Consider the following 22183-nt stretch of genomic DNA (forward strand, 5'->3'; position numbering starts at 1 on the left):
TACAAGAACATTCATTATCAAATGTTCATTATCATCAATACTACAAAGAACGAGACACAAATCGCAAGAAACAATGGAAAATGTTAATAAAGCTGAAAGATTTGAATTTTTTAATTTTTTTAATTTTTAAGTTTTTTTTTAGTTTCTGCAGTTTTTAATTTTTTTTGTTTTTGGTATCGAAGTCGGGGTTTTCTGGGCAGAAGATAATGAAGCAAAAGTGTATGAGAAAAAGGCAGCTCACAGGTAATCAAAATAACCAATATTAATAATAATCAATATTATAATAATAATAAAAATAGTAAATCTGGATATGCAGAGAACCACTACCAGTGTATGTACCATTAAGGAGTTAGTACCGTATACCATGACAGACCAGAAGGAGGAAGATATGTTGTTACAGGCAGATAAATGCAGATCCATTTATCTCCTCTGTCTCTACTGCCACGCAACTGAAATGATAATATTCAGGTCCTTGTCCAGTACGAGGTTAAAGTAGTGAATGTTACTGCACAAGACTATCCACCTACACATTTAAATGGGGCTTGAATAAGATTTTGCTTTCCAGTGAATTATGCCTCTTGTTCACACATTACAGCCGATGATACAATGGTCCACGTGAACATTGCAAAGAGAGATACTGAGCAAAGAGCACACAAGAAACGCAGTTAATTGAAACTATGCTAATTACATCAGGAAACTGAATACAGGCATTCACACTTCCTAAGAGGTACCAACCACCCCGGGTGAACCAATTGTAGTGCTCATTTGGGTTTAATCTCAGGTGCGTCCAGTGGATTAGGGGAAAAAGGGCTCGACTCTATATAAGGAAGCTTCATAGAATGTTCACAAGAAAGGGAAGGGTAAGGTCCTATTGCTGACACAGCCTGCAACCCTATACACACTTACATGGGAGTAAGTCCTACGGAATTCAGTGGGACTTCCACCTGAGGATGCATGCACACGACTGCATGGAGAGATGCATCAGCAAAATCAGTTTTGCCCCTCCTTAGCAGGTACAAAGCACTGAGGTGGGTGGACCAGAGTTCTTTGGACCATCTCAGACTTGGCTTTTTCAATCTGCATTGATCATTCTTGGCTATTTGCCACCTCAGTCTTCTTTACTCAGATGATCACAACATAGACGGAAGCCCCCTCAACTTCACACGCAGACATTTATTGAAAGGGCGGGGAAATGCTCACATTTAACATCCCAATTACAAGGGGCAGGGAGACAAGAGTGCTAAGGAGCTTTGGTCTCCATGGAGTGATCTTGAGTGTGCCGCTCTAGAAAACATCAAAATCACAGCTTCAACCCACCCTCTTGAGAAGAAGTGCCATCATAAGGCAATAGATGTTGGGCTAGAGGATGCAATTCTTGAGGCTCTCAGCTGTCTCCTACTTCTTTGACTTGCCACTAGCATGCCATGGCCCATAGCTGAGCTTGTTTTGTATCTCTCCAACCCTCCAGAGGTGTCAAAGGGCACTTGAGACATATTTTCACAGCCTCCATACCATTAAAGGTAGGACAGGCCCAAAACACTTGCATACTTCGGGCAGTAGAATCCAATGGTGCCCTCTCTTGCTGACTGGTGTACAATCCACTGGGAAATTCTTGTGAGCAAGCCTCATTGAAATGTCTGTCTGTCTCCCTCTCTGCCATCTGGGCCAACTACCTCTTTTTGCTTTGTGGGAGGAGGGCTTTGTACAGGTAATAATTTAAATCCAGCATGCAAATATATATATATTTTTCAAAATTTGCAAGTCAAAGAGATAGCTGTTTTAACTCTTGAGGGTTTTTGTTGGTCCAATATGCAGGCCAAACTATTCTGCCTATTTCCTTGTTATTTATTTTTCCACTAGGAAAATGGTGAGTCAAACTACAATTCTCTTTTTCAAGATCAAGACAACCGTAACCATTTTAGAAAGGATGCATTCACAAACCTGTAAGTAATGTGTAAAGCTACACAAGCCCAATCCCTGTTTACTATGTGCACCGGTAAAATACAATGTGCACCCTAGCACCTTAACATCAGGAGCTGGGCTCACACTTTCCTCTCCCTATTAACAGATTTTTAAAAATATATAATTTGAATACTGCTTATATGCCAAAATGGCCTCTAAGCAGTTAAATGGTAAGATAAGAGTGTATTCAGGGCTGTGGGTATGTTGCGATTTCTGCAGCTTCACTGTGCAAGTCCAGAGTTGGATACCTTGCTTAGAATGTGGCATCTCGAGAAGTTCAGCTTCTATTTTTTTTTAAAAAAGCAAGATTTTAAACAGCATGGCTGTGCGCAAACACTAGGAAGGATCTAGGCAACAGCTGGATAAGGCTCAGAAATATGAGGGTAAAATGCTGAATGCCTCAGTGCTGTGCATGGCTCCCATCCCTCTGCCCTTATCCAGTTTCCCCTACTTTCCCCTAATTATTGTAAGCTTTCCTACAGAACGCCTAAGCATTTCCCCCGCAAATCTTTAAAACAAAAGTATTGGAAATGGAATAAATTATGCAAATTGACTTCATTTGCATTACTTTATTCCAAGCACCAAACGTGAATTTCCTTGGTGCAAAAGTATGCACAGCCCTAATTTTGCAGTTCTGGGGTGGAGTGGGGGGTGCAGAACGGGAAACAGCGGCAGTGACCAATGGCAGGAGACGTGACTGGGGCTTGATACAAGGCACAACGGGATGGTAAGAAGTAGATCTGCCCGCATTCTCCTGGTCATCTTGGTTACATTGTGGCATGTTGTGGACATACCTTTGCAGGACCCGAATTGCATTTATCCAACCTGTAACGGGGAATATCCTGGAAGGCAATTTCATCAAGGGTTCAGGGTCTTAAGAAGAACAGACAATTGTCCTTACATGGAAGAGGAGGAGGAGGAGGAGGAGGAGGAGGAATGGCGCCCAAAGGCCAGGGGGAAGGGCTTAGGTGGCTCCTGCAAAGAGGTAGTGAGAACATCAGAGAAACAGAAGGAGGTGGATGCCAGATAGGCTGGAGGGAGGTAAAGGCTGACTCCTCAAAAGAAAAAGAAAATATCATGAAAATGTACAAATACTTCTAGAGGCTGTTTGTTTCCTTCAGATTGAAAAAAATATTCTGGTGTGAGAGAATGGGCGATGGTGGGAGTAAAAGGAGAGGTGGCTTCTACCCAGAAAAGAAAGGGAAGAGAGTATAAAGAAGTGTCCAGATTGGCTGAAAAAAAGCATCCCAACCAAGAGAAGAGAAGGAGACTCTTGCTGTGTCTGCCGATCAGCTCTGGATCCAGCCTGATGGCTTCAACATTAGGAGAGAAAACCCCTCCCTTCTCGGCCCCCACTTCTGCCTGGTGCAGGGTGGGGGGCAGCCAGGGATGCCGGATTGCTGGGAGATCAGTTGGAGGTATCAGAGTGAACGCTGCCAGGGCCTTCTGTGGGGGAGGTCACTGACGAAGGAGTTGTAGCATCTTGCCAGCCTCCATTAGCCTAGAAGGAACAGAGAGAGAGATCTGTCAGTCACTTTCACAACAAGGGGCTCCAGCCCCCCAAAGCTTTCCCAGCAGGAGCCCCCCTCTCGCTAAGGTGATGGCGGCTGTTGTTAAGGTCCACAATGCCTATGCTGGGATCAGCCGCATTAGTCATGGGTGACAGTTGCATAAAGGATGACAGTTATTTAAAGGTTGATCCAAGTAAGAATAACTCATTTTAATGGCGCATAAGCTTCCGTTGTTAGTCTACTTTGTCAGGTGCTAGAAGTGGATCTGCTTAAACAATGCAAGCCCATTAAAAAAATGTTGGTTCTCAGTAATGCTCACTTATTTTTGAAGGGAGTGTAGCACATATTGCATGTGATAGCATAAGATCACCTATAATAAAGTGCAAGTGTCTCTATGTCCAGTCCCTGTGTCCATGGGATTGCGCTACTGCGCATGTGCCCCACGGACAGCCATTGGGACTTGGAGCGCAGAGACGCTCTGCGCGTTCCCGATGTTGCTAGGGCAACAGGGACGCTATGCGCAGAGCTGGCTACGTCATGCGGCTCTCGCGTTGTTAGAAAAACAACAACGAGATAAGCGAGAGCCACTCAGTCAGCTCTGCGCATGTCCCTGACGTTGCTAGGGCAACAGTTTGACCACATATGTTCTAGCGCCCGTTAATTTAACGGGGTTAATGTACTAGTACATAATAAGCAGTGCTTTCCCACAAGAAAAATAGGTGCCGGAACCCACCATGAAGTGGTTACAGTAAGTCGCCGGGTGACTCAGAGAAACCCTGAACAGATGCCGGTTTGACAACAGCTGTGCTTACTGCCCACCGAGGTGCCAAAATCAACAGCAAGCTGTCTCCCTAGCTGGTTTGGACGTCTCCCCTAGTTCTGGTGCAGGTCAAATAAATGCGCCCCAGCCTCCCTCATTCTCTTAGATTCAGATGGGTGGCTAGGGCAGCTCAGAAGGGCCCTTGCCCAAATGTGTGCAATGATAGAGGCCTGGCTGGAAAGCTTAAAGCCTGGTGCTGCTACACAGGAGACAGATGAAAGAAAAGGAAATATGTCTTGGCCCTGTCCCCAAGAGAAGGCATGGGGAAGAACCCAGCACCTCTCTAGCGACTACAGAAGTCCAACCAAATCTCAGGGGTGTGACGTATCAGATGATCCTTAAGGTACATCTGGCCTTAGTGGTTTAGGGCTTTGTAAGAATTAGTAATCATGGGGGAGGCGAGAGGTGTTATATGCTATGAGTTGCTAGGCCATGACAAGATGGGAGCAGTAACCTTACTGCTTCTTGTTCAGGGCCATGGTTGAGCTCACTCAAGAGGGTGTATACACACACCTTGAGTGCAGGGTATGCAAGAGTTGTTGTTTTGTTGCTGATCCAGTTTAAAAAGGAAATAAAGCTCTGGACTTTGCTATCTCAAAATCTGTGCCTCATCTTCATTCCCCATTGTAGTGTACAAGTATATTATTTCAGTGAGTCGAAAAGTGGTCCAAAGCATTATGACAGACATATCTAACCAAGCACTGTTGGACGCTAAATCTGTAACACGAGAATTTTCAAATGGTTAAGCAGCCTGCACTATAAGCTAGGGCACAAATTCATTTTCCATCTGGAAAAACTCACTAAAATAGTCATTCATCTCTCTCTCTCTCTCTCTCTCTCTCTCTCACACACACACACACACACACACACACACACAAACACATTCACAGAGGGACTTTCATGTATTGAAATCCATGCTTTCAATTTTTGTGTTAAAATATATAGTTTTAAGATTTCAAGTTGCAAATTCCAAATATATCTTCCACTTTGGAGATACATATCAGGCAGGTGTGTCAGGGGTGCCAACTTGAATAAAATATGGGGCGGGGCTTGCAGGTAAGCCCCACCCCACATAATTGATCACATGACACTGTGCACGCACATCATTGGAATGGCAATGCCCATCAACTTTTTTTGGGGGGGTGGCCCCCTCAAATATTTTATTGGGGTGGAGACCCCTCGGCCCCTCGGAATTAGCTCCTATGCTGTCATTTGACAATTCAGCCTCCCCTCCCCCAGACATTTTTGGAACTAGAATATCCTGCCTGCCCTTAAATGCCAATTTCTAGGAGGGACATTTATGTGCTTAAAGGTAGGAAGAGATGGGGTATAAATATAGAATAAAATACATAGACTGGAACCCAAGTTCCTGTTAAAAAAGTAAAGAAACTGTATTTCCAGAATTTTTGTGCAGTATAACGCATACCATATTAGAAAAATGTGACCACATGTTCCTAATGAGCTGAATTGTAGGGGACTGGTGGCAAAACAAAGGTTGGCATGCAGAGAAGTCACATAAAAACTGCTCTTATTCTCAAGTCCTTATTCATCCAAATGTCAAACTACAGCAAGAAAAAGTATTGTGCATGGATCTCTCAGCTTACAAGACTTAGACCTGTTCACACATTAAATGCACAAGATAGTTGGAGAAGACGGTGGCTCAAGCAAGTGAGAAGCTAACTGTGGTTTTCTGCGAGATCTTTCCTCTGGTCTAACGCTACTCATGTGAACATGAGCTATGTGAGCAACTGAAGGTACAAGAGGGCTCACAGTGATAACATAGGTAAAAAGGTAAAGGACCTCTGGACGGTTAAGTCAAGTCAAAGGCGACTATGGGGTTGCGGCGCTCATCTTGCTTTCAGGCCAAGGGAGCCGGCGTTTGTCCACAGACAGCTTTCTGGGTCATATGGCCAGCATGACTAAACCACTTCTGCTGCAACGGGACAACTTCCGCTCACATCCCGGGGCAAAGTTTGCTACCAGGAGCATCTACTTCTGGGTTAGCGGAGCTCGTTACCCGAAGCATTTGTAAGGAAGACGGTAGGTAACCCGAGGTTCCACTGTAGTCCGTGGCAATAAAGGTTTAGGAATCACTTGCTGAAAGGAATCCTATAGTCATTTGATGCTAAAAAGCCAATTTCAGCTAGCTCTGGATGCAAACTGGAAATAAACACCATCTTTTTAAAAATCACATTAAATCAACTAGGTGGCTGGGATGTCTGCAAAAATCCAGAGCCCTAGTTTGCACACATTTTAACATTTAAATTTTAGGCATTTAGAAATTGTAAATCTCAGTTCATAGTCAACCTATTTGCATGCATGGCTGGGCTTACTTCACCTTTCTAAGTCTCTCTCTCTCTCTCTCTCTCTCTCTCTCTCTCTCTCTCTCTCTCTCTCTCTCACACACACACACACACACACACACACACAACTAAGCAAAGATCCCTGGGAGATCCAGTCTTTTCGCATTAGGTTTTAATCTACTCATACATCCTAAAGAGATTGTATTGCATATCCTCATACTTTGCTACAGACATGCTTATTGTTTACTGCAGAAGATGCAGCCGGCTCATACACTTCCACGTCCTGACCACTGCAAGAAGCAGCAATTACCACAGATTATCAGCCCGACAGTGACAAGCCGGGTAAAGAGAGACACTGAGCCAACTCTGCCGCCCGGAGACTGGCATATTCAAGTACACTCAGGACATTAATAGCAATTTACGTGCCATCACTGAGGGAAAGCCACAATGGCCCTGTTGGCAGCCTCTTATTTTGAAGCCTGTTATTTGTGGGAGTTACAAGCTATAATCACAACAGAAACTTTCAAAACCCTTATCTTCGGTGACACACCAAATCTATTTCAGAACTGTAATTGCTATGTCACTGGAGAGTTTGCTGCTTAATGCACTCAAATGACATTTAGTGTTTGCAGGGTCATTATAGGGAACGGGAAATGTAAGGGGGGGAGTGGGGAGGGCTCCTATTGTGTACTCAACTTATTTTTAGAAGGGGCTTTATTGCAGACACCCAATTAAACGAGATAGAGAAAGAGATAATCTTTATGCAGCACAGAGATCCTTACTATTTGAATCTTACTCTCCCATTCTCAGCCCAGAAATACTCTGGAACCCAGTACACCCCCCCCACTTCACTCATACTTGACAATATGATTTATTTCCAAAGCAAGAAAAGAACCCCAAGCGCTGCAAAGTTTATCAGTGTCTCCAGAATTTCATCCAAAAGCTTCCTTCCTAATACAGAATAGCCCTGAAGCCTTAAAAGGAGAGCTAGACTTACACTGAGAGGTTCTAGGATTTCTTATGGCTGCAGCTGTACATCATGAAATATGGATCCCAGAGCTTGAGTCCTCTACTCAAGAGCAATTCTAAAAATCCAGGGCTTGGTTCTTACATTGGATTTATGGAAAGGCGGGCCCACAAGTGTGGCGACTCTGCAATGTGGGAATGGCTGTGAAATACAACTTGTGTGCGGGTGCATATGCTGAAAAGCAGGTGGGAGATCTATGATGGGATGAAAAAGCCCAAAGCACACTGCTGCAATCATTTCCCACGTTACAGTACAGTACCTGATTTGGAGCGCTTGAAATTAACAAAGAAAGTTGTATCCCAAATGGACACAACAATACCAAAGCAGCACCCAAATCAGAAAGGCATAGGCAGGTTCCTGCTCAACAACCTGCTACAAGTCAGCGATCCCAACAGCCGGGAGCTAATTTGCTTTGTCTTGACTCCTGCCTTTGTACTTCCCTAGATATCCTGGTCCAGCAAGGGAGGATGTTTTGTCAGCCTAAGGGCCACATTCCCTCACGGTCAATCTTCTGGGGGGCTGCAAGCCAGTGGCAGATGCAGTCAAAACAAAAGGTTGTGTGGCCAAAGAGGGCATGTCCAAAGCCGGCAGTGCGTGGGGCAAACACTCTCTCGCACACTCACACATACCTGCGCCATACAGTGTTGACATTGTGCTTGTGCCCACATAGGCATATGATTGCTGTCTCTGTTGCATGTGGCTTCTGCTCAGAGCCACCCTTAACTAAGGCAACTGCCCTGGGATGCTTCACTTGGGAGGCCCCCGTGACTGAACATGGTGGTGCCAAAAGCAGTGGCCACGGGCAGCAACCAACAGGCGGACAATGGCTGGGAGGGAGCCACAAGTTCACCCGAAAGACCTGAAAGGAGAAGGGGCACACCTGCGCTCAAAAGGCAGCTGTTGACGCAGCAGAAGTGCCTTGCGGAAGTTGCGTCGGGAGGCTTTGCAGGGCCTTGGAGGTTGTGTCAAACATTTTTGTGGGTGCATGGGCACCCAGGGCTCTCTGCAGCTGGCACCAATGCCCCACAAACCTCTCCTTGCTCTCTGCTTGGAGCAACCAAGAGGTTCCTGCTGCTTGGCTCTGCAAAGGTAAACAGTAGCAACACAGCTGCCAATTGCTAGAGAGGAAGGAAAGGCTGGCGGGAGAGGAGTTTCTGCTTCCTAGCTCTGCCTGGAGAAGAGAAATGGAAGTGAAATCAGAAGTCAGGGAGTCCAGGCTAAGGAGCACAGAACCACCTGCTCTTTTATGAAACAGCAACATCTTGAGAATTGTTGGGGCAGCTTCACACCCACCCTGGTCCTTGGATGGCCAAAAACAGGTCATATAGTTGTAGCTCTACCCACTATGCATCTGGCTCATGATATTTTATAGGTGATTTCATTAGATTTTATGTTATCAGAATTTCCTCACAATATCAATCACGGACAATCACAACAAATCACGTGGAAGTACTTCACAAATGTGATGCATTAAAATGCAGAGGTGAAATCTTTTTTTTTTTTCTTCTAGAAACCACAGAGCATGAAATTTATGTCTCACCAAACTAATAAAACACTTGTAGTTTAATGGTGAATTCTGGATATAATGGAGATGTAAACGAACTGGATTATTATAAAAGGCGCAGGAGGAAATGACCAACAATAGGACCCACAAAGGGGAGGACGGAAGTCCAGGAGATTCTTTGGAATCTCGGTTTTATGGTTTATGTTGTATATGTGAGTGTAAAACGTTAATTTGAAAAATCAAATAAATTTAAAGCCCCCCCCCCGAAACTTTTTTTTTTTTTTTACAATATCACCGCAGTATATAAAGGGAGAAACTGCTGTTCTTCCATAACCTGTAATATTTTTTTTAATCATGCCTATTTTTCTGTTTGTTCTGCATCTTATATCCTCAATACTGGATTCATAGAGTCATAGAATTGTAGAGTTGGAAGGGATCCTGAGGGTCATCTAATCCAACCCCCTACAATAAAGGAATCTCAAGCATCCCTGACAGATGGCCATCCAACCTCTGCTTAAAAACCTGCAGTCCACCACCTTCCAACGGAGTCTCTTTCATTGTCTTCTTCATAATGTTTCATCATAATGTTTCATTCTTTATTGTCACTTGAATCCATTGCTTCAGACTCTACTCTCCTGAGCCTTTACCCTAATAATCAGATCAGTGCAATACACTGATCAAATATACTCAAAGGGGTCCTTTTGGCAGGTGTACCTTATTTATTCAGAGATCTTATTTCTCCAGAGTTTATTTATTTAAAGTAGGGGATAATGTTATGAACGTGGAAGCAGGTAAATCTGCTTGATCTGGCTTTAGAATTATTATTACACCCCCCCCCAAAAAAAAGTAGAAGGAAGGAAGGAAGGAAGGAAGGAAGGAAGGAAGGAAGGAAGGAAGGAAGGAAGGCTTACTGTATATTCTGGCGTATAAGACTACTTTTTAATCCAGGAAAATCTTCTCAAAAGTCGGGGGTCGTCTTATACGCTGGGTGGATAATCTGTGGTCGAGTATATCTCAAACTCTATATTTTATATGCCCAGTCGTCTTATACGCCGGAAAATACGGTATGTAAAAACATAGCAAACGGTTTCATTTATTTCGCTCATTCCTGCATACTAGTTTCAGGGACATGGTAGAAGCATCCAGTTTGTCTGCGGCCACAGAGAATGAGGGTTAGGATAGGAGGCTGTCACACTGAGGAAGAGGTAAATGATCTCTTGGAAGGGACAGATTCATGGTAAGGAACAATAGTTTTCATGCATCAATGTGCCTCTAGAGGTGCATGTTTGAGACTTCCTGGAAGGGGCGTGTGACATGATCATTAGAAACACTGAGGGATGGGTTGAGCTGTATAACAACAACCATTTATTTCTTATACCCTGCCCATCAAACAGCAACAGCAGCAATTTATTTCTTATACCCCCCCCCCACACACACCTGACTGGGTTGCCCCAGCCACACACGTGTGACTTGCATGCCTCATGGGAACATGGGGCACATGATGTGTTACACAGATAGGCTGATAGGCTGCACAGGGGAGATTTCAGTGACCAGCACATATCAGCACCAATGTTGCAAGCTCCTGGAGGCCAAATTTAGTTTGTTGGGCAGAATATTATGTCCACTACCATTAGGGTAGTATGGTCAGAAATGCTACTTTCTGCATGCACAAGGCCAGCTAACAGGCGGAGCTGAGAGGTCTCAATGAAGGGATGAGGAAGGTGCTGTTGGGAGGAAGGGTTAAGTTTTGGCTAGGCACTGGGGGACATTTGGGAGAAGCTGATTCTGTACAAGAGAGGCTGCCGGTGCCTCATAGCAGTATTTAAACTGATTTCTGGGGGAAGTCAGTGAGAGCTGGCTCTTATTAAAAATGGCCCATCTTCAAGGGATGATGGAGGCAAACATTCCTGTTTGTCTTTTAAAAAGAGGGGAAATCGGTTGTTGTTGTTGAGACATTAGGGAGAGAAGGGGGAGAGAGGTGGGTGGGATGGGGAGATGTTATATGGAAAAATACGAGAGAGACATTGCATTACCTCTGTAAATCAAGAAAATCTTTAATAAAAATATATTTTTTTAAAGATGGGAAATCTGGACTTTGCAATCATTCATTCAGAGCACTAACAAAATGCTTAAGGGGAGCCAGCATGCTTACTGTGTCTGTGTGGCGCCTAGAGCTCGACACATGTTTCTTCACTAAAGATGGGGATGTAAACAAGTAGTTGAGAGGAGGCTATTTGTGACCAATTCTGAGGGTTGATCTAGACTTGGGTTTGAGTTAGCCCACTGAAGGGTGCGCACACACAGGGTTTGCATATCTAACCTCCCTGATTTGAGTATGTACGCCATTTCTAGTGTAAAGGTGCCAAGTCATTTAAATATGGGATAGGACAGAATGTGACAGCAAGCATATAGAAGAACAGACCGTTATTTCAAGAGAACAAAAAACTGAAGGAGAAAATGCACATGCAAAATGCATTTGGGGGGTGGTGGTGGGAAATAATAACTTGAATTTGCAAGCGAATGCCAGAAGCCTCCAACTCAAGAATGAAGAACATAGTGATATAGTGGGCCTGTTTTTTTGTTTTTTTTAAAAAGCCTGGTGGAATGGAGAAAAATCAGTGGGATACATATAGTCCTCTACAGAATGGCCACTGAAAGTCATGCTGAGGTTGCCATTGGTTTGATTACTCATGAGGGCACGCAGACCAATAAACTGGAAAATGGGAGGAGGAAACTCCTTCAGGAAACACAATTAATTTATGGCACTTTGAATTTTGCTCAGAAATTGACTGGCAGCTATGGAAGTTGTTTAAGAACTGATGAGATGTATTCTGCTTCCCACAGGACAGTCTCAGTTATGAACCAGAAGCACACAATTGCCACATCAGATATGGTACCACCCTGACTACCAGTTGCAGGAGACTAGTGTCAGGAGGAAGATGTCGTCATTCCCTTACTGAGAAGTCCCTGATGGCTTGCTAGTTGGAAGACTAAATGAGATACATGGACCATTTGTTTGATCTAGTAAATTTTATAGAATCATAGACTTCTAGAGTTGGAAGGGACCTTGAGGGTCATCAATGTCCAACCCCCTGCAAAGCATCCATGACAGGTGGCCATCCAACCTCTGCTTAAAAACCTCCAAGGTGGGAGGCTCCACCACCTACAGAGGGAGTCTGTTCCACTGTTGAACAGCTCTTACTATCAGAAAGTTCTTCTTGATGTTTAGTCAGAATCTGATTCTTGAAATGTCAAAGCATTGGTTCAGAGCAGGAGAACCTCTGGAGCACAAGAACATAAGCTTTAGCAGGTTCTGTAGCACAACCTCAGTTTCCTATGCACCAACGAAGCTATTATCCTCAGTGCCAAGTGTTGTTGTCCATAATATTGTCTCCCTCCCTGTCAGGACTAAGAGGAACGGCTTAGGGAGCTGGGTATGTTTAGCCTGGAGAAGAGAAGGTTAAGGGGTGATATGATAGCCATGTTCAAATATATAAAAGGATGTCATATAGAGGAGGGAGAAAGGTTGTTTTCTGCTGCTCCAGAGAAGCGGACACGGAGCAATGGATTCAAACTACAAGAAAGAAGATTCCACCTAAACATTAGGAAGAACTTCCTGACAGTAAGAGCTGTTCAACAGTGGAATTTGCTGCCAAGGAGTGTGGTGGAGTCTCCTTCTTTGGAGGTCTTTAAGCGGAGGCTTGACAGCCATCTGTCAGGAATGCTTTGATGGTGTTTCTTGCTTGGCATGGGGTTGGACTGGATGGCCCTTGTAGTCTCTTCCAACTCTGTGATTCTATAAAGCTCTCCTTATCGTGTTCGTGAGACTCTTGTAAAAAACACATTCTTGCCAACCGCTGTGAGGCGCAACACATCTCTTGTCAGATGTCCTTCCTCAAGGAAGCAGAGACCATGGTCCAAGAAGCCAAACCTTTCCTAATGACACCACCTGCACAGCCAGTGTGTTACTTCCACTATTTTCCTTTCTCTTCTTGCGCCACAACCTTCAACAGGAAGGAGTGATGAAAAAAGCACCTATGCCCCAAGGTCCTTCAGCTTCCTGACCAGAGTCTCAAAGTTCCTTGCTAGACGTCAAAGGCTGTGTCTGGCAGTAGCATTTATACCCATAGGAATCAGAAAGAAGGGGTTATGGTCAGTGGGCTTCTCTTCATGACTCTTTGCACCTGGAAGGCAGCACACCTCCTGGGCCATCTTGTTCCCTTTGCATACTGCTGCCTCTGTCCCCCTCAATAGGGAGTCACCTTCCAACAACCCACATCTCTCCCTCCTCTGGGAAGTGGCAGGAATCGTTGTGTACATTGCACATTGCACAGCCACCTCAGTGTGGTCTGAGTTCTGAAACTGCTGTCCTTGTGCCTCTGGCCCAGAACTGGTGAGGGCCTGGCATCAATTTTGCAGCTCCAGCGACACAGCATGGCTCCTGACAGTCCTGCATCTTTCTGTGTGTCGTGTTCCTTCTAGGGGTTAATCTCCTGCAATGGGATCTTCCTCCCCTTTAGGGGCCCCCCACCCGTGTTGCTGTTCCAAGATGGTCCACTCTTCTCTATTGAGAAAGTCCTCATCTTTCCCGGGTGGCTCAAAGTTGGAGAGGTGGGCCTCAGGTTGCTGTACCATCTGTCCCAGCAAGGCAACCAGCTTGCACTTGCTGCAGGTGTAGTTTTGCACGTTCTTAGGCAGAAAGACAGACACGGTGTTGCAGGTCACTGCAGCTGCTCCCTCACCATCCATGTCTCTTGGTCTTACGGACACCGCGAAGTAGCATTCCAGGTCTCGCTTGGCAAACGTCCCTGTTTATGAGTCCTGGTCACAAGCTCCCAGAAGCTGTAAACAGCTTAACAGAACTACTGGCTGCTAACTTCTCCCCCCATTCAATTCCATTTCAGCTTCTATTCTTAAATATAGAACAGGGCAGGGCAGGAAAGGACCTTATCATTGCAAGGAACCTCTCAGGTTACCAAGGAGAGCATCTACTATAATAGATGCCTTCTTTGTGTCCTCTTGGAAACCTAGAAGCAATAAGATTCCACAGCTTACCTTGGCAACTCATCCTCCTGCTACGCACTGCTCATGTTAGGTTACATTTATTCAGCGTAAAAGCAGATTCATGTAGTTTAAACTAAGTGCTTCTTATGGTATGATAATACATTGTTCCCCCTCTTCTGCAAGCCATTCCTTTCAAGAGAGGCCTTTCTCCCCTCTTCCAAAATAACTGGCCTGAAGATAAAGGAAACTGTACCATGTCCCTTCTGGTATTAGTGCCGATTCCCATTCTGCAGCTTCCTTTTATTAATGACTAGCAAATTAGCTTCAGTTCTGCACCTGAATCCATGCTGGCTTCCATCTCCTCTCGCATGCCCTTTCCCTAGCTCTTTTCTTCAGCGGAGCATCCCCTGGTGATTTAGTTTAGCCTAGAAAACTACTCTGTTCAGATATATATTCAGTTGCAGTGAGCTGGGCTTCTCCTTGGGGGGTGGGGGCAGGGTTAATTTGTACAGAAGTATCATATCTTATCATGATCAGTCTCCGATTCATTTATTCCTCAGTATTAAAGAGCCAGAATAGAAATGAATTTGGCTAACAGAGATTAATGTGGAACGATAGGCTCTTTCATGTGGCATTTTCAAGCCCGGTTTTCGCAATGGGTTTATATAATCAGACATAATTGTCTGCACATGTTCAGTTGCATTTACTTCAGAATGCTTTACTGTCCTTGCCTGGTGACGTCAGGGCTCGGTGCAAACGTGGGCGCCTGGATGCCTGTGCTAAATTCAGAGGAAGTCAGCTCAGAATTCCAACAACCAAGTCACACGCCACGCTTTGTGACATTTCTACCCTTCCACCATGCCCACCAATGGCTTCAAGGGAGCTTCCTCCTTCTTCCTAATGATGAGAAGCCTGCCAATAATCCAAGTTTCTTCTTAAGGCTTTGGAAAAAGGACACATAAATATTGAAAAGGTGCTGAAGTAATATAGTCGTTGGACTATATAGCTCAGAGGGTAGTAAGGATTAAGCCCTTGTGTTATATTACCCCCTTGGGTTTCTAACTTAGTTAGAGCACATTTAGCAGAACGAGGCAACAGAATTATGGATTGTATCACTATAGAATGCAGGAAAATACATATTTTTGAATGCTTCCATGCCTGTAGTAAACTAATTTACCAGGGAAAGTTATTCTCTGTGATGGGCTTTGAAAGTATACAGGAGAGCAATAAAAATAGGCCCTTTCACGTGTCTGAAGTGATACAGATCAGAATTCTACCACCCTAGGTCAAAGTGGAAATGACAGGCGTAGCCATATTGGATGTCCTCGAAGGGGCATTTAATTTTAATGTCAAATAAAAAACAATAAACCCTCATTCTCCTTACAATCTGTCACGTCAAGCACTTTCTTCCCACCCTAGTTCCCCCTAATATTGTAATTAGGTTGGAAGAAGAACACCTTTCAAAAGTGGGAGAGAATACAGTCCCCACGTGACTGTTCTCAGCAAACTTGGCTACTGCCCCATCCTGCACAATGAAGATGGGCTCGGAGTTGCTCTGTCTGGCACGTGATTCCTCTAACACCCCCCCCCAAGAAAAAACAAAAGTCATGCACTCCCATTTGACCCAACCTGCCAACCTGTGAGCTTCGACTTACTTTGGGTAGCTAAGCACTTGCCTTTTAATGCCTCAAATTTTGTACTTGAACGAAAAGGACGAGAGAGAGAGAGAGAGAGAGAGAGAGAGAGAGAGAGAGAGATGGTCTTGGCAAGCCGTTTTAAGACTTTCCCTTCCATCACATCCTATCCTTGGCACTTCCTTTCATTTCAACTTGACATGAGCTCATGGAGAATGCCTAGCAGGTCCAATGGCAGCACGCTGTACGATTCCCCACTGAGAAAAGACTTGCTTTGCCTAGCACTGTCGTGAGCAATGCAGACAGTAGAAATCCTGAAGGTTATCTAAAGAGGGTGGGAGAGAAGCCTCTAAACCTTGTGCCGCCCTTTGCCACCACCCTCAATGGGCGCTCCTCGCGTCTGAGGCACGCATGCAGTGGAAAGTCAAAACATCAGGACCATGCTTCACCCTCCCAGTATTTTCAGGTTAATCCTCGAGCGCAACTCTTCTCCTGACCTCTAAAAGGGGCAAGGAGAAGCCCCCGACACAGTGTACGGCAGCCTCCTTTTCCAGGCTCCCCTCTTCTCCCAGCTTGCTGTCACCGCCACTGAGATGGCGGATGATTGATCTGAGAAATGAAGTTGGATTGCTGTCCCGAATCTACACTCGGTTCTCCTTGTGTCTGTCTGATCGATTTCACTCTGTACGACACAGCTTGTCGCTATGAATTTTCATGCTAGTGAGGAGCCGCCAGCGCAACCCAGAACAAGTAGAAGATGTTCCTCTCCTCTCCACCCCCTCTCTCCACCACCCCTCCCCTCGGTTTTTCTTACTCTAATTTTTGTATTAGTACCATCATCGTCGTCGTCATTACCATCAATCTGTTAATAATCCATTTTTGGCTTTTAGAATGGGAGAGGGCCCACCCACTATTGTAGATGGTACATTCAGCTGCAATGGACTCCAGCCCTTGGCCTTCTCGTTGGAGATGTCTGGGTCCCCTCCTGCCACTGCACTAGGTGTCACCTGTTTAGCAGCTCTCTCAGCAGAACGCAAGTGGCCGCAGGTGCCATGTGAATATTGATTGCGTCTGACAGTCCTAGACGCCAGCTGCCTGCACAAGGCCTGCCCCATCGCCACTTTTTTCGCAGAGAGAACTCTGCCGTTGGCACGACCGATACAGAAGCAATAAACTAGGTGACCGTAAAGCTAAGACAAGTCCTACTAAGTGGCATTCTGAGCCCTATGGCTTTGAAATAATTGGGAGAGAGAGAACCAACAAGAAAGGGGGGAAAGAAAAAAGAAAAAAAGGAAGCCTATTTTTCTTACACTGATGCCCTGCGGACTATACATCTGACTCGCTGCGAGTCCGTCACTGTATCCTCCTGTCTGGCTGATAACATGGCGAAGGGTATCCACCTAAACAGACCAACAACAACAAAGAGAGAATTAGGAACACAGATATTAAAAGGCAAGACTAATTTTGGGGGTGACTGAAATAGGATGATATGACCATAATCAAGATTTCCCAGTGTCCACTCCAAGCAGCAATAAGTGAAGATGCCTCCCTCCCTCCTACCAACCCACTATAATCCCTGATAGCAACAGTGGCAGCAGCAGCCCATGCTGGATTCTTAGTAGTGCAGCAAATGGTGGGAAGAAAAATATACAAGGAGGCAAGTTGGTTGGAAGTCCTTGGTTGAGTTAGCAATTCCTATATGGGGGCAAGAAATCTACTCCGTCCAAATCTGTCACCCCTGCTATCCACACCAGTTATTCAACCCAAGGTTTCTCAGCGCCACTTGCAACTGAAGAGAGTTGACTTAATACAAATGAGCGTTACGAGGGTTCACGCCTTGCCTCTCGAGACCATTCATCCTTCTTGACCGCGCGAGGACGCCTGCCATCTAGCATGCCTTCTTTTCTGCATTCAGGGTAGCAATGCAACCTAGCTTTGCTTTTAATGCACCTTGACATGAGATGGAAATGTTTTTGAGTGGTTGGCACCATTATCTAAGGGTAAAAGGAGACTCCCGAAGGGGTAAGCAAATACCTAAGAAGCTGTTGCAACCATTGCATCAGGAAGAAGTGACTTACACCCCAGTGATTATTTCCTGCACTCTTCCCTGTCAAACTGGCTTCTAGGATAGGATGGCTAAATGTAGTTTGACACTGAAATGGGGGAAAGGGAAACTTCTGTAGTTCAGCACCACTCTCTTGTCATTAAACCAAGCAGAATATGACAATATGGACATCTTGAAAAATAAGCCCGAGGTACAAATATCTGGTCATTTCTCCTAAAAAAAAATCCACTAAGCAAGTTGCATCTTGCGTAATACTCTTTCCGTTCAAATATTGATTTCTTCTTACTGTAACTAAGAAGCCAGAGCCAAATGCATTCACAAAGCGTGGGCAACATCCCCAAAGACCAATTTTTTGGTAAAAAAATAAATAAAATTGTTTGGTTTGGGGTTTTTGTTTTGACTGGTTTAGGTTGGTTACAGAGTTTCGATTCCTCTCTTGGGACAGGAATGGGGAACGCCAATAGGATCAAAGGCTCTTCGTTCTGATATTGATGCATTCACTGGCAGTACATCCGATGGATCCCTACCTGTGACTGCACGTTGGCTCCAACCTGGGCCCCTTGGTAAGAATCCCCATTGAGTGACTGCACGCTCATGAATAAATCTCCAGAGTTTGACATGTTAAAAGAACTGGAAGAACCTGGAAAGGAAAGAGTGAGGCACCTGAATCATAGAAAGGAAGAGGATCAACCACACGCCTGTCAGCCAAGAAGAAGGAAATGACATGCAAAGCAACCCCAAACAGGAGACAAAACAGGTTAGTAGCACGAAGGACAGAGCAAGCAAAAAATAAAAATATAAAAAATTAAAAGAGAGAGAGAGAGAGAGAGGGAGAGAGGATGCACTGTAAGAGCTATAAATATCACATCTCAAAAAAGCTTGCCCTCCAACCAACTTCTCAACAGAAATGAGTCCTTCAGAATTCAGTGCTTCCTGATGGAGGGTGTGGCACATAGCCCCTGTTTTGTGGGTGGGAGGTTGCTTTGCTGCCATGGACAGCACACTAATGTCTTAGCAAGCTTCGATATTTTCAGCTGCGATGCCTGGGCAGCAATCTTGTTTTTAGAAGATGACTCCCATAAATATAGATGAACTGAAAATGTTTGTGGAGCATGCCATGCTAAGACACCACCAGTTTCATGAGGGGTTCCAGGCACAGCCCGCAATGAATCTATCTTGGCCAATTTGGCAGGATAGCAAAATGTGGAATAGAAACTAAGGCCATGGATTTCCACTAGTCCCTCACACCTCACACATCTAGAGGAGCACATAATGTGCCAAATTTGGGGCAAAGGAAAAATGGGCCACAAGAATGTGGTACAGCTCTCTTGATCTCCTCCATGTTGTCTTTGTCTCATGGCAAAATCTGGAACTCACGAGATCACGTTATCTCAGTAATCTCAACCACACACAGGGTTGTAAAGTGTAATTCCAGACATAACTCCCTTTCAGTTTCCCCCCTATGTCCCCCGCAAAAAAATATACTTTATGACACAGCAACCTAACTGCATGAGATAGACTGGAAGGAAAGGATTATTTTGAAACTCTCGTGCAACTGATGTTAAGAATGAGAAAGCTGAACGTGCAAGGTTTAGTTTTAAGCATGACATTAGGCTTGAAGGGAGAGACTTCAGGGGCCCAGGTCAATTCCATTGCACTTTTGCAATGCCAAGCTGTTCAATATTTCCAACATGGAAGATATATAACTACTATGTCTAGGGTTGTTCGCTTTGCTTGGTTTTTTGCAGCTGCCCAACAGTGAAATACAGACAAAAGCTCTGTGAACTATACTTTCTCTTTGCAAATCTTTTGGTTAAACCAGGTATGGAAAACCTTTGGTCCTCCATATGTTGCTAAAACTCCCATCTGTGCCAGCAAGCATGGCCAATGGCAAGGGATGATGGGAAATGCAGTTCACCAACATTTGGATGGCCAGAGGTTTCCAACATCTGTGCTAAACTCTTCACAAATGGGAGGGGGGTTAGTTATCTGAAGAGTACAACCATCAGAAGTCAAGAAACAGTCCAACGGTGAGTTCCCCTGCCCATTAAGTCTTTTTTTGCTCCTATGTAAACGCATCTTGAAGGAGAGATTCTAAAAGGTCACAATAATTAGCAAGGGCTAAGAAGTTCTTCAAAGTCTCCTTTAGCGTATGGTGGAAAGATCCCCATTGACTTAATCAATGAAGGATTGCCTCCTTACATACCATCTTGCCTACTCCGTAAGATCAGAAGAACTTTTCTGCGTTCTACCTAGGATGGAGAAGTGTTTGATGAGAGCCAGAGATAGGGCCTTCTCAGTGACTGCACCAATATCATGAAGCACTTTGTCCTATGAAGCGTAGGTGACCCCCCTCTCTGGCTGTTTCCCACTGGTTGGGAAAAACATTTTTATTCCAGAATGCTTTTACCTGCTAAGTATCTGCTGTAAAGGTCATGTTCTGGCTGTGATCTTTACCTCTGTTGTATTTTAATGAATTCTTAATGCTGTGTTTTTATTGTATTTTATGATATTGTGATTCTAAATTGCTGTAAGCTGCTCTGCATGGCACATAGATTTATTCCCTGCCCTTTTAGCAACTATCTGCATATCTATCTATCTATCTATCTATCTAATCACACTTTGACAATAGATAATCTACTGGAAATGGTTCCGATTACTTTTCAATAACTCCTATTACTGTGCAGCACTAAGAGTACCAACTTCTTGGGATGCAAAAAAATGTTGTGATTATACCAATATTTTCCTTTCTGTGACACCCGCCTTCTGAGCATACAACATGTGCCTACTGTAATTATTTCAGTCTCACAGGAATGCCATGGGATTTAGGGGAAAGTATGGTTTTCTCTCCTTAACAGATGGCCTCAATAAATGATCTGGATTTTCAAGGTCATGCAGCAAGCCAATGATGTCACCACGAAGAGGCCCTAGGAAACTTGTGTGCCTCCATCCCTTTTCTGCAGACAACATAGGTTGCTTTTTAAGTTAGTTTGCTTGAACAGTGTGGGTATTTTACCTCACACTATCATTTTAAAATATTCCTCCAAATAAGTAGAAACTTGACAGATGTTGAATCGGCAGGGCAGAGAGAACAGTCACAAAATTACATTCAAAGCAACAATGGTATTGATAGATGCCATTTACACAATATATGTTGATATTGATGCAGATGGCACAATTCATCAGGTTGGTCTCCTGTGAAAGCCCTATGGAAATGAATGGGCGGGCCCCAAGAGTACTTGTGTTCTTCCACAGCTCTCATTCATTTCTATGAGGTTTGTGCATGAGAATGTCCCAGTGGATTGTGTCCAAAGTTTAATGAACATATGTAAGTGGTAAATGTGCACACCAATGAAATTTACACCGTACAGATAGAGTCAGAATAGTAATTGCTGAGATGACCTTTAGTGTCATCCGTGATGCTGCTTCAGTATTCTTGGCATTAATGCAAAATCTTCAGGAAGGAGAGTTACCATGGCCAGGCATCTCCAAGGGATAATACAATGGTGTGGGGAAAGGAATGACATCCAAACTAAAGACACACACCACCCTCAATGAACAGCATCTCCAGAATTTCGGGATGATAGCTCATTCAACTGAGCTTTGAAAGCAGAAATATATTCCTCCCAACAATATTCCATTTCCCCTTCAGCTGAGTTTGACATTATTTTTCCCATTACTTACATTTTTGAGCAATGTGTAGGAGAAGTTGAATGAAGAAAAATGATATTTTGCCATGCTGAAATGGTCAAACACAAACTAAAGTTCCCTGACTGGCTTGTGAGCTGTTGTCTCTGAACAGTATCCCTGCTTCCCTCTCTGGAGCCAGAAGCAAGAACACCTCATTTGCTCCAGAAGTATTCTGTTGGCATATATCCCAAAATGGAAGGTAAACTTATCAATGGCTACTGGTCACAACTGCCACCCTACTTAGTGACAATGTGCTCCTGACTTTCAGTTGCTTGGCTTGTGAACTTTTCCACGATACCCGCCTGAGTACCAGTGGCTTGTTTGAGGGAGATCTAAATAAAGCATTAATTAACAACATTTTGAACATGTGCAAAGTGATTTTCTCTTATCCAATGAGTCACTAAAGCCCACCCCTGATTTATCGGGGGGAAAGGGAACAGCATTTACAGGTCAGAGGGCCTGATTTCCATCTTTATTTACAAAAGTTCCTTAGCTTCTGATCTTCTGAATCACACTGATCTTTGGATTTTATTGAAAGTGAAGTTCAATATTTAATTCTTCTCATGTTTTAGAATGTGGACTTTTATAACAAAGGGATCAAATAGAAAGTAAATGTTTTTTAAACCAATATGGAAACATTTATATCCCCACTGCCTGTGCGGT

General features: G+C 44.3%; 1 protein-coding gene across 6 annotated transcripts in view; it reads right to left on the minus strand.

Annotated features, from left to right (window-relative positions):
* Positions 1 to 2261: 2261 nt before the first annotated feature.
* The window catches only part of PBX1 (PBX homeobox 1), a 217676-nt gene continuing 197754 nt past the window's right edge, over positions 2262 to 22183 (minus strand). For 4 of the 6 annotated variants that reach the window (XM_033151349.1, XM_033151347.1, XM_033151346.1 and 1 more), the window contains exons 7-9: positions 18358 to 18470; positions 17076 to 17165; positions 2262 to 3463 (exon numbers count right to left, since the gene is read on the minus strand). In XM_033151349.1, coding sequence (XP_033007240.1) covers positions 3371 to 3463; positions 17076 to 17165; positions 18358 to 18470 — 296 coding nt within the window. In that variant the 3' untranslated portion in view covers positions 2262 to 3370. The remainder of the gene's footprint in view (positions 3464 to 17075; positions 17166 to 18357; positions 18471 to 22183) is intronic. The other 2 variants (XM_033151350.1, XM_033151351.1) reach the window with 1 other exon arrangement.

This window comes from Lacerta agilis, chromosome 6 (genome assembly GCF_009819535.1).
Source record: "Lacerta agilis isolate rLacAgi1 chromosome 6, rLacAgi1.pri, whole genome shotgun sequence".
NCBI classification, from domain to species: Eukaryota; Metazoa; Chordata; class Lepidosauria; order Squamata; family Lacertidae; genus Lacerta; species Lacerta agilis.